This window comes from Mustela nivalis, assembly GCF_964662115.1.
Source record: "Mustela nivalis genome assembly, contig: HAP1_SCAFFOLD_692, whole genome shotgun sequence".
Taxonomy (NCBI): domain Eukaryota; kingdom Metazoa; phylum Chordata; class Mammalia; order Carnivora; family Mustelidae; genus Mustela; species Mustela nivalis.
The window spans coordinates 237,895-249,735 of record NW_028135971.1 but is presented as its reverse complement, the minus strand read 5'-3'; the positions used below and the strand labels follow the sequence as shown (position 1 = coordinate 249,735).

General features: G+C 52.6%; 1 protein-coding gene across 3 annotated transcripts; it reads left to right on the top strand.

Annotated features, from left to right (window-relative positions):
* Positions 1–3,728: 3,728 nt before the first annotated feature.
* Positions 3,729–11,306, top strand: LOC309857421 (hepatocyte nuclear factor 1-alpha-like). Of its 3 annotated transcripts, XM_082750138.1 has the most exons (8): positions 3,729–3,974; positions 4,433–4,674; positions 5,504–5,661; positions 5,801–6,002; positions 6,724–6,915; positions 8,099–8,220; positions 8,308–8,452; positions 10,179–11,207. In XM_082750138.1, exons 1-8 carry the CDS (start codon positions 3,766–3,768, stop codon positions 10,304–10,306), a joined length of 1,398 nt encoding a protein of 465 aa, XP_082606264.1. In that variant the 5' UTR covers positions 3,729–3,765; the 3' UTR covers positions 10,307–11,207. The 3 variants fall into 3 exon arrangements, with proteins under 3 accessions (XP_082606264.1, XP_082606262.1, XP_082606263.1); XM_082750136.1 differs by having other exon boundaries at positions 8,099–8,452; positions 10,179–11,306; XM_082750137.1 differs by lacking the exon at positions 10,179–11,207 and having other exon boundaries at positions 8,308–8,845.
* Positions 11,307–11,841: the final 535 nt, after the last annotated feature.

The window sequence follows — 11,841 nt, the reverse complement described above, 5'->3', positions numbered from 1 at the left end:
CTCCTCCATGAGTCCTGCAGCAGACTTGGGCCAAGAAACAGTAAGATTCTGTGCTGAAGTAGCAAGAGCAGAGAGAGGAAGAGGCTCAGAAACCTGATACCCAAAAGAGGGCCAGGCCAAGGACCCGCTCAGAGCAGGACCTTAGCAAAAATTAGTTTGTCCAATGTCTCATTCTGCCCGAACTGACTGTGTGTGCGGTTTAGACAAAAATCCTAAAACTTTACTCCTTACTTTTTTTTTTTTTTAAGATTTTATGTATTTATTTCAGGACACCTATGTGTCTCAGTTGGTTAAGCCACTGCCTTCGGCTCAGGTCATGATCCCAAGGTCCTGGGATCGAGTCCCGCATCGGGCTCCTTGCTCGGCAGGGAGCCTGCTTCTCTCTCTGCCTCTGCCTGCTTGTGTGCTCTCCCTCTCTCTCTGACAAATAAATAAATAAAATCTTTAAAAAAATTTATTTATTTGACAGACAGATCACAAGAAGGCAGAGAGGCAGGCAGAGAGAGGGGGAAGCAGGCTCCCTGGCCAGCAGTGAGCCCAATCCCAGGACCTTGAGATCATGACATGAGCTGAAGGCAGAGGCTTAACCCACTGAGCCACCCAGGAGCCCCTACTCCTTACTCTCTATAGCGAATCTCAATCTCTTGGTTTCAGAGACCAGCAAGGGGGTTACACAGTGTTTGGATGGTGCCCTGGCAACCCCAAGAATTAGGCAAGGGAAGAAAAGGCAGAATCAGCCCCCTCCCTCCACATGGTGGATATTATATGGGGGAAAACAATTCTGTCTCCAGAGCCCCCAGTTTCCACGGCTACAGAATGTCATGATGCTCTGTTGTACTGCTTGTATGGTGATGCCTGTGATGACTCTAAGATCACAGCTGTGTATTTATACATGGTTCTACCCTCAAGGTGTTTTCCAATCCATAATTTTCCCAACAACCCTAGGAAGTAGGCAGGGAAAACATTATTCGTCCTTTTGTGGCTGATGAAAATGGGGAGTGACCAATCCAGGACACTTGCCTAACATTTGAACTTCACCTGCTTGAGTCCCAGCCTGGGGCTTTTTCCATTTCTCCATGAGCCCAGTGCCTATGCCTGAGGGGGCGCTGGGGATTGGCGTTGGCTGCTGGAGATTAATAGCTCTGTTCTCAGATCCCCAGCACCTTGCAGGGGGCTCCATAGCCAGGTGTCAGTCCCTAGATCACTCAGATCACTCCCAGGAGGAGGTTTGTCCCCCAGACAGAGCAAGAGGGTTCTGAGCTGGGGAGGGACAAGGAGGACATGGGAAAGGTACCAAGTCTGCCATTTGGAATTGTGCTGGTGATTGGGCCGCAGGGGCCAGAAAAGCTGGGATCTAACCCAACCTCTACTGTGAGCTTACTATGTACCCTCTGACAGAGGATTTCATCTCTCTGAGCCTCAGTTTCCCCATCTCTCAATGGACTAAGTCCTAATACCGATCACCTGAAGTTGTTGTTAGGAATTAATGGGAATTGTGCCTGCACTTTGCAAGGACTCAACAGTTGTTGACAATCAGTATTAGTGTTATTCAGATCACTTCTCCTCGCTAATGAAAAGCAATAGCTGCTATGAGTTGAGTATTTACTGGTCTTCGTCTTGTGTAAATCTTAAAAAAAAAAAAAAAAAGAGAGAGAGAGAAAGAGAGCAAGCTATACTTCATTTAGTATTTATTTATTTATTTTAAATTTTTAAATTTTTTTTAAAAAAGATTTTATTTATTTATTTGACAGACAGAGATCACAAGTAGGCAGAGAGGCAGGCAGAGAGAGAGGAGGAAGCAGAGCAGGGAGGAAGCTCCCTGCTGAGCAGAGAGACCGATTCGGGGCTTGATCCCAGGACTCTGGGATCATGACCTGAGCCGAAAGCAGAGGCTTTAACCCACTGAACCACCCAAGTGCCCCTTATTTATCCTTTTTAAAAGATTTTATTTTTAAGTCCTCTCCATACCCAACATGGGGCTCGAACTCACAATCCTGAGATCAAGAGTCACACATTCCACTGACCTAGTCAGCCAGACGTCCCACCTCAGTTTATATCTATTGAGTATCTACTATTTACCATTTTTGTTGAACAAAAAAACCCACAACTTTTTAAAGCTGTGATGATCATTTATATAACTTATTTTTTAAAACGATGATATTGGTAGGGGTACCTGGGTGGTTCAGGTGGTTAAGCATCTGACTCTTGACTTTGGCTCAGGTCACGATCTAGAGGTCACGAGATTGAGCCCCTTGTCAGGCTCCGCACTGGGCGTGGGACCTACTTAACATCCTTTTTTTCTCCCTCTGCCCAACCCTCCCCAAACTATGATATTGGTTTTATCAAGGGGCTGATTAAAACATTTAAGTTAGTTGGGGTGTCAGGGTGGATCAGTCAGTTAAGTGTCTGACTCATGTTTTCAGCTCAGATCCTGATCTCAGGGTCCTGGGATCAAGCCCCAGTGAGAAGTCTGCTTGGGATTTCCCCGTGCCCCTCCCCCTGCTTGCACACGCTCTCTCCCTCTCTCTCTAAAATAAATAAATGAATAAAATCTTAAACTGAAAATACCAAAAAGTTAGGTTAATTAGGTTAAGTAACATTAGGTTACTTTACATTAGGTTATTGAACATTTACTGAGCAACCACTATGGTAAAATTTTAATATATCCTTACAAAAATGATCACTGATTCCTTATTCATGCAGAAATAGCAACACATACTGATGCCCTAGGACCCAGTGTTCCTGACACCTGTACCCAACAGGGGCATCCTTTGGGTCTCAGGTGGCTGGAATTGTATATGACGTACTTTGAAGGCACTATCACTAAGTGTTTTTAGAAAACAAGCATGGCTTTAATTTACCCTTCTTAGCAGGTAAAACTTTAACATAACAAACTATTTTTTTAAAAAATATTTTATTTATTTATTTGATAGAGACACAGTGCGAGAGGGAGCACAGGCAGGGGGAGTGGGAGAGGGAGAAGCAGGCTTCCCACCTAGCAGGGAGCCTGATGCAGGGCTCGAACCCAGGACCCCGGGATCATGACCTGAGCTGAAGGCAGACAGATGCTTAACGACTGAGCCACCTAGGCCCCCACACATAACAAACTATTAATTTAGGACAAGTGTAGACCTTCTGGGCAGGCAGTACAGAGGAATCTAGTTTACCCCAGACCCAGTTTTCCCTATTATTAACACGAGTAGGGGACATTTGGGGCGATTAACAAACCAGCACTGTCACACTATCGTTAAAGTCCATACTTACTTTATTGTTCAGAGTGCCTCAGCTGTCCCCTAATGTCTTTCTCATCCAGGGTCCCATCCACTTGGATGGTGAAGGCACAGCGTCTGCCCTCCCTGACTCACTCTCCCTGCCTCCCCTCCCCCAAAGATGGCTTTGCATTTATCCATTCTAGTCTCTTGGTTCCTTGCTCAGGGAGAATCTAAGCATTTCCATTAAGTTGGAACCAGCTGATGAGGGCTGGCTGGGTCTCCCCTTTCCTGGCTAACACTTGCATGTTAAGTGTGATTTCCAGATCTGAGGAGTTTAAAATAGCTCTGAATCTACTGTGCAAGGGTTGATTAGTGATGTCTGCCTGGGGCACGGGTTGAGACAGGTGGCACGCGTGCTGTTTGTTATCACTGGATTGGATTTTTACGTTCTAGATGTACGCTCCCTTGGTTCAAGATCTTAGGAATGAGAAAGAATCAGAAGTGTGGTTGGAGGAATTGAGGTGGCCAGGTGGGAGTGGCCAGCACCCTGCTTATGGCTGTGTGTGTGCCTACAGAGTTCACCCACGCAGGGCAAGGTGGGCTGATTGAAGAGCCCATAGGTGACGAGCTGCCAACCAAGAAGGGGCGGAGGAACCGTTTCAAGTGGGGTCTGGCCTCCCAGCAGATCCTGTTCCAGGCCTACGAGAGGCAAAAGAACCCCAGCAAGGAGGAGAGAGAGGCATTGGTGGAGGAGTGCAACAGGTAGGATGTCTGGTGGGTCGGCAGGGCTGGCTCGGTTTGGGCTGGGGCAGGGCGGGGAGAGATTGGGGGAGGGTGGCTCTGAGTTCTGAGGCTCCCCAGTCCTTGAGCGCTCTTGCTGTTGGCCCAGGAGCACTCAGATCCCGCTCAGTGTCTGGAACCTAGCTCCATTCCTAGCACCCACTCCCCACCCATCCTAGCAGTCCTTGAGGGGCTGCTATTTCATTCACCCTCATTATGACCCTATGGCTATTTTGCTCACTTATGAATGGAGATACTAAGAGAGGTTAAGACCCTTGCTCAGGGTCACATAGCAGCCCTGGGATTAGAACCCAGATCTGCCAGCTCTCAATACTAAGGGAGAAGCCTACATCTTGGGACTCTCTCCCCTACCTCCAGCCTCAGGAGAGGAGGGTTCCTCTGAGCCTAGCCTGGAGGCTCACGAGTGGCCATTTCTGCAGGGCGGAGTGCATCCAGAGGGGGGTGTCCCCGTCGCAGGCCCAGGGACTGGGCTCCAACCTCGTCACGGAGGTGCGCGTCTACAACTGGTTTGCCAATCGGCGCAAGGAAGAAGCTTTCCGTCACAAGCTGGCCATGGACACATACAGTGGGCCGCCCCCAGGGCCAGGCCCGGGCCCCACACTGCCTGCCCACAGTTCCCCGGGCTTGCCCCCACCTGCCCTCTCCCCCAGTAAGGTCCACGGTGAGTGCTTTGTGTGCGGGGGCATGAAATAGTGGGTAGAGGGGACAGATGGCAGGCTGGTGAGCTAGGGAGCACCACACCAGCGGCAATAGCCACCCAAACCCCTTCGCACTTCAACTTGGTTCCTTATCACCCCCCTCTACTCGTTACCCTCCATCCTCTATCTGGTCCCCTCCTACCCACCCCAGTGACCAGACCATGCCATTCGATCTGGCTGAACTTGACTCGGATCACTTTCATTCAGGTCATTCATTTAAGATCAACTCAACTCAATTCCTTTCAGTTCAGTTCAATTCGATTCAATTCCGTTCTGTTTAACTCCCTATAATCCAACTGAGTTCCCTTCTATTCCACTCCGTCCAGCTAAATATAATCCAGGGAAATTAAGTTAATTTTGTACAGCTCAGTTCAGTTCAATCCAATTTGATTTGATCTGGTTCGGTTCAACTCCAACATACTCAATCTACTTCAATTCATTTTGGGTTCAGTTCAACCAGATTCCAGTTCATTGAACTAATTCCAGTTCCTTCTATTAAACTCCATTCACCACAGTTTCAGTTCATCAATTTCCGTTCATTTTGACCCAAATGTCTTTCATTGCACACCTCCTGCCTATCACGCATAGCTCCGGCCCACAGGGGCCATAGAGCTAGTGAGATGCAGGTCTTGCCTTCGGGGAGTTGGAAGCAGCCAGCCCAGGACCTGGCAGGGGGAGGTTCAAGTGAGGTTTGTTGGCCGCACACAGAAAGATGGGGGGAGTCAGTAATTAGGGCAGTTTGGAGCAATGAAGGCCACGGAGGTGGGGTGCTGATGCTGGCTGCGGCTCCAGTTCCAGGTGTGCGCTATGGACAGCCAGCAACCAGCGAGGGGGCGGAAGTGCCCTCAAGCAGCGGTGGTCCCTTGGTGACAGTGTCTGCTTCCCTGCACCAAGTGTCCCCCACGGGCCTGGAGCCCAGCCACAGCCTGCTGAGCACCGATGCCAAACTGGTGAGTGTCCCCACACCCCACGGGGAGGAAGACCCGTCCAGACCCATCTTCCACCTTCCCCTGGCTGGGAGATTCTGCAGTGGTCCCCAGGGAGACAGTGTGGGGCCTCACTCAGGCTCAGCTTGGTTTCCCCTCTAAGGTCTCAGCTACTGGGGGTCCCCTGCCCCCTGTCAGCACCCTGACAGCCCTGCACAGCTTGGAGCAGACCTCCCCAGGCCTCAACCAACAGCCCCAGAATCTCATCATGGCGTCACTTCCTGGGGTCATGGCCATTGGGCCTGGTGAGCCTGCCTCCCTGGCCCCCACATTCACCAACACGGGTGCCTCCACCCTGGTTATTGGTAAGTTGGTGGGCATGGGGGGGCACCTGGGTGGGAGGGCTCACAGGGACCCCACAGGATCCAGAAGATGGAGGAGCCACTGGGACTCATTCATTCATTCATAGACTTACTGAGTACATGTGCTGGGCCAGGCACAGTGCCACCTGAGTGACACATAAGGGAGCCAAACAGACCAAAATCGCAATGACTCCGGGTGGGGAGGCAGACAGCACACTCAGTACAACATTATATAGTGTCTCGGAAAGCAAAATGTCTTTGGGAAAACTGGGCACAGAAAAGGAGATCAAAATCTTGTAGGTTTTGGGGTGTTTTTTGTTTGGTTAGTTTTCTTAAGCCCAGAAAGACTTTCTTTGCAAGAACCATAATACAGAGGCTGAATATATTTGACAGATAGGGAGCTACCGGGAGAGGGGGACAGAGTTAAGCTGCAGGGCCTATGCACTGCTGTGGAACCCCAGGTCTCCGGGGAACCTAACTGGTCACACCCCCTGCCCATAAGATGAATTAGAGGCTCAGAGGCAGGGAGTAGCTTGCTAAGACCATGTAATTTCGTGCCAGGTCCTAGTGAAGCTGTCTCCTGGTCGCCTTTCCCCTTCCTCCCCCCGCCCCACTGGCTCTGGAGGGAGGGGCAGTGTCCGGGGGTCAGTGCTGGGCCAGTGGAGGCAGTGAAGGCCATGGAGGCAGTAGGAGGCCAGGCTAACTCCTGTTCCTCCCGCTGCAGGCCTGGCCTCCACTCAGGCACAGAGTGTACCAGTCATCAACAGCATGGGCAGCAGTCTCACCACCCTGCAGCCCGTCCAGTTCTCCCAGCCGCTGCACCCTTCCTACCAGCAGCCACTCATGCCCCCCATGCAGAGCCACGTGGCCCAGAGCCCCTTCATGGCCACTATGGCCCAGCTGCAGAGCCCCCACGGTAAGCACCCCGAGACCCATGCTGGGGGAAGTGGTGGGAGAGGCCAGGTGTCTACGAGCAGATGAGGCGACAGGGCAGCTTAGCAGCTTGTGTGTGTGTGTATGTTGGGGGGCACATGCTTTGGTGTGTGTTTTGGTAACGAGGCGGTCTGCCGGGGTTCAGATGCGTGTCTGGGGGCCTGAATATATGTCAGGGTGTGAATGAGCATTGGTCGTGTGTGCACACGAGTTTCTGTGAGTGGGTATGCATGTGGGTGTCTATTGGTGTTTGTGGATGCACACCCATGTGTAGGAGAAAGGTCTGAGTCCTCTCTCTGAAACGCGCAGGGCCACATGTATCTCAGAACTCAGTACTTCTCTGACTTTAGAAAGGAGACACAGAGTGTCCACCATACATACCACCACACTCCCGGGAGGCCTTGGGGCAATGTCCTGTCTTCTAAGCCCTGTGACTTCTGCAGAAGGGAGAAAGCCACCAACGGGTTAACAAAGACTTAACAGAACCTCCCATTGGATTCCAGTCAGAGTTTGCCACCAGATGAGCTCAACTGATGGCTTTACAAAAACCTGTTGGTTTTCAGAACTTTCTGGAATTTGGAACTAGGGATAAGGGCCTGTGGGCCTGTGTCTCTGTGTGGGTTTGGTTGAGGGCACATACTCGTGTGTGTATGGTTTCATCTGAGTCAATGTGAGAATATGTAGTTCAAGTGCTTTTCTGCTGGTGTCTGTGTGCCTAGTCATGGGGCCAGGCTGTAGGCGGAACTCTGGGTTACATTTTGGAGAGGTGTCCTGGAGGTGGAGTGATGCTGCCCCCCGCTCTGCTGACCCCCTAAGGGGGCTGCCAGCCTTCCCCACCACGGCCTGTACTTAGTACAGCTGCACTGTGCCTCCTACTGCCCTTCACACTTGTCGTCCCTGGGTGGTGGGTGTGGGTTGAGGGTTCTGAGCCTCCCCAGCCTTCCACCAAGCCAGTCTCTGCAGGGTCTTGTAGTTGGGGAAAGGATCTAGCCCCTCAGTTTTGGAAATCTTTCCTGAGTCCTTAACCACTGCTCCATTGGGCCATTTACCAGGCCCCGTGCCCCACTTCCCCCAGAGCTCCCAGCTTTGAGGCCCCCTTCAGAGGGGTCTAGTGTGGCCCAGGGTGCCACGTATTTATCCTCCTCTCTCTTCTCCCTCCTGGCCAGCACTCTACAGCCACAAGCCTGAGGTGGCCCAGTACACCCACACAGGCCTGCTTCCGCAGACCATGCTCATCACCGACACCACCAACCTAAGCGCCCTGGCCAGCCTCACGCCCACCAAGCAGGTAAGGCTCAGGCCCTCCTGGCCCCTTGCTCAGGCCCCTCCCAGAGGGCACCTCTGCGGGGCTCAGGAGGCTGCTGTGTTCCCCCAGGTCTTCGCCTCGGACACCGAGGCCTCCAGTGAGTCCGGGCTGCATACGCCAGCGTCTCAGACCACCACCATCCACATCCCCAGCCAGGACCCCGCTGGCATCCAGCACCTGCAGCCAGCCCACCGGCTCAGTGCCAGCCCCACCGGTGAGCAGCCTTTCCCTGCTCCCTCAGCTGGGGAGGAAGGTGTATGCAGCAAAGGGGAGGGCACCCTGTGCTCCCCTGAAGTGAGCCAAGAGGGGTATGAAACCACAGGAAAATGGGCGTATCTTACGTGACTATCACACTGACTCAGTTGAGGAAAGAGATTAAGTAATCGCAAGAGACAGTAGAGGGTACTAAGGAGCAGAACGCTGGGCGTGCCGTGGACCAGAAGCAGCTCATGGGCGTGCTGGTTGGGCTCAGGGGTTGGCACTGTTTGAGTATGTTGCCCACTTTTTAAAAATTAGCTTTCACAAAGAAATCGTGGTTTCTGGCTTTTCTTGGAAAATTGGGAGACTCGTGTTCCCACGTAGCAACGATAGAGTGTGGGCTCTCCAGGTCATCACATCCCCCTTGACCCATTCACTTCCATCTCCGATGCCTGACGTCTGCAATAATGAACAGTGGGCACTTGGGAGTCAGGCTGCTGGGCTCTGGGGCCATGGGTCATCACTTGCTAAGTGTGTGACTGTGGGCAGCCGCTCCTCCTCGGGGGGCCTCAGGTTCCCCCATCCAGTCCTTGTGGCTGCACTGACAGGTACTCAGGGCTCCATGGGTCAGGCTCCATGCTTTATCCACCGGACACGAGTCGTCATCCCCATTTTACAAATGAGAAGCACCGCTCAGGAGGTGAAGGACTTGGCCTTGCCTCTGACACTGCCTAGGTGGTAGGGCCAGGATTTGCATCCGGGTCCAAAATCAAAGCCCATTCTCTTAGCCACCGGATTTAGTCAGGGTTCTGGTGAGACACAACCAAGAGGAATACAGCTGGGCCCTGAACGACCCGGGGTTTGAACAGCACGGGTCCACTTATATACCAGTTTTTTTCAGTATAGCACAGGATGGTAAATGTCCAATGTTCTTGATAACTTTTTCTTTTCTCTAGTTTACTTTAAGAATACGGTATATAATATCTAGAGGGTACAAGATATGTGCTGATGGTTGTTCAGGTTATTGGTACAGCTCTGGGTCAACAGTAGGCTGTCAGTAATTCAGTTTTTGGGGAGTCAAAGGTCAGTTGCATATCTATGACTGTGCAGGTGGTCAGTGGCCCTAGCTCCCTCCACACTATTTGAGGGTCAAAGACATATGTACACATATATTTAAGTAACTGGTTCACATGCCTGTGGGACTGGCAGTTGGGAAGCTGTAGGGCAGGCCAGCAGGCTGGCAAGAGAGACAGGAGTCCGTGCTGCAGTCTTGAGGCAGGATTCCTTTTTCTCTAGGAAACCTCAGCTTTGGCTCCTAAAGCTTTCAACTGATTACATGAGACCCACTCATGTCATCAAGAGAAATCTCCGTCACTTCCACGCAATGGATCATAGGTGTTAGCCACAGTTACAGAACATCACCACTGCAACACTTCAATGTTTGGCTCGGTGACTGTATCGTAGCCTAGCAACTAACCACACCATCTCACCAGGGCTTCTCAAATGTTTCCACTAAAATGTCCTGAGGTGGCCACTCCCTGGGGGGCCCCAGAGACTGGCTGGGGGTTGATGAGACCCAAGCACAGAGGTTTAGTTTTGGGGTCTGGTTATCTGCAGCAGTTCAGAAGGTGGTGAGGCCCCATGTCCTCTGTGCCAAGTGCCCCTTGGGATGGGGAATGGGTGGGTGAGGTGGGTTCAGGAAGGGCTTGGCCGGCAGCCAGCTGTCTCACTTGCCCCTGCAGTGTCCTCCAGCAGCCTGGTGCTGTACCAGAGCTCCGACTCCAACAATGGCCACAGCCACCTGCTGCCATCCAACCACAGTGTCATCGAGACCTTCATTTCCACGCAGATGGCTCCGTCCTCCCAGTAACCATGGCGACCGCCTCCCAAGGGGCTGGGCCCTGCCTGGAGCCTGCAAGGCCTGCTTGGGGGGTGATAGGGACATCTGTGCCTGTGAAACTTTCACTGCCACAGGACAGCAGTGTGCCCTGGAAAACTGTGCCTTGGTCCCTACTTTGCTCTGTCAGCGTCAGAAGGGGTTCCAGGGTTCCCTGACCCCAGGAGGGCTAATTCTGTCCACAAGAGGGGACTGTGGAGAGCTGGGAAGCAGAGCAAGACACAGGAGGGACTGTTCCTGATGCTCAGGGTCAAATCTGTCAGTTGGAACAGAAGGGGGCAGCCTTTGGACTCTGGTGCCCCCGGCCTGTACCTGTGGAGAGCCCTGGAACTCCCAAGGGAACCACACTTCTCAGAACATGAGGCTGTGCAGCTGTGACTCACTGAGCTCCGAGAAGCTTAGGGTCAATGTGGCCCCACTCTGTCTTCTGTGTCCCGATCAGTCCCCTCACCCTGCTCCCCTTCCAGCTGTAGGCTCACATGCCCATTTGTACCAACCCAGTCCCCCAATCACATGAGCTTTCCCCAAGTGGCTACTCTGATGTCCACCGCCGGGAGAGCTCAAGCTAGCAGTGAAAGCATGCACAGCTCTCCAGCTTCTCTTCTCCTGGACCATCCCTCTCCCTGGCCTCCAAGATAGCCAGTTTTCTTGGCTGTTCTTTCCCTTGGGTATTACACCTTCTAATGCCAGCCTGGCATCTTGCCTCTATGGGAAAGTCCCCCTCTGGGTTGGGAAGTCATCCCTGCCCCATGGGAGCCTTGCGATTGCGCCTGGTGCTGTCAGGATTCTGGTCTGTGGGGCCCTGCAGCACCTCCCTGGTTTGCGGGAGAAGCCGCTAAGCTCGGAGGGCACCAACGCCTGAGCACATGGCAGAGCTGAGGTGCCCAGAGGGAGGAGGGGAAGGTCTAGGCAGTTCACAGCCACACTCAGGAGCCTGAGGTCCCGAGTGCCACCAGGAGAGGCAAGGCAGCTGTGTAAACACAGGGTCCCATGGCCCCCTCCCCCTGGGGCTGCCACCCCTCACCTGGCCTTGCAGATAGCTCCCACCCTGGGACTGAGGACAGGGCCAGGGAAGAACCAGTGCCCCCTGCAGCTTGCAGCTAGCTAAGGGCAAACCTGTACATTTATTTAACTTTTAGTAAAGGAAATGAGGAACGGAGTAGAGGAAATGAGTACCGGAAACTTCTTGCTTGTCCACACATTGCCCACATGGGGTTGGGCGGGCAGAGGGAGGTGGAGGTGGGCCAGGGGCCTGAGGGGAGATGGGTCAGCGCACACACTCTCATGTCCCACCTCTGTCTCGCTCTGCGGAAGCTTAAAGGCAAGGCCAGAATTTCACCTTAACCCTGGGCTGCTCCTCTTCCCTGTGGAACACTCCTGGTGTGTGAAATCCCACTTGCGAGTGCTGTGATACTTCCTGAAGTCTTGAGGCTAGGGTGCGGGGACACATCTTGGGGTATAGGCAGGAGGATTCTACCTGAGTGATGTTTATTGAAACTGTCTCATCA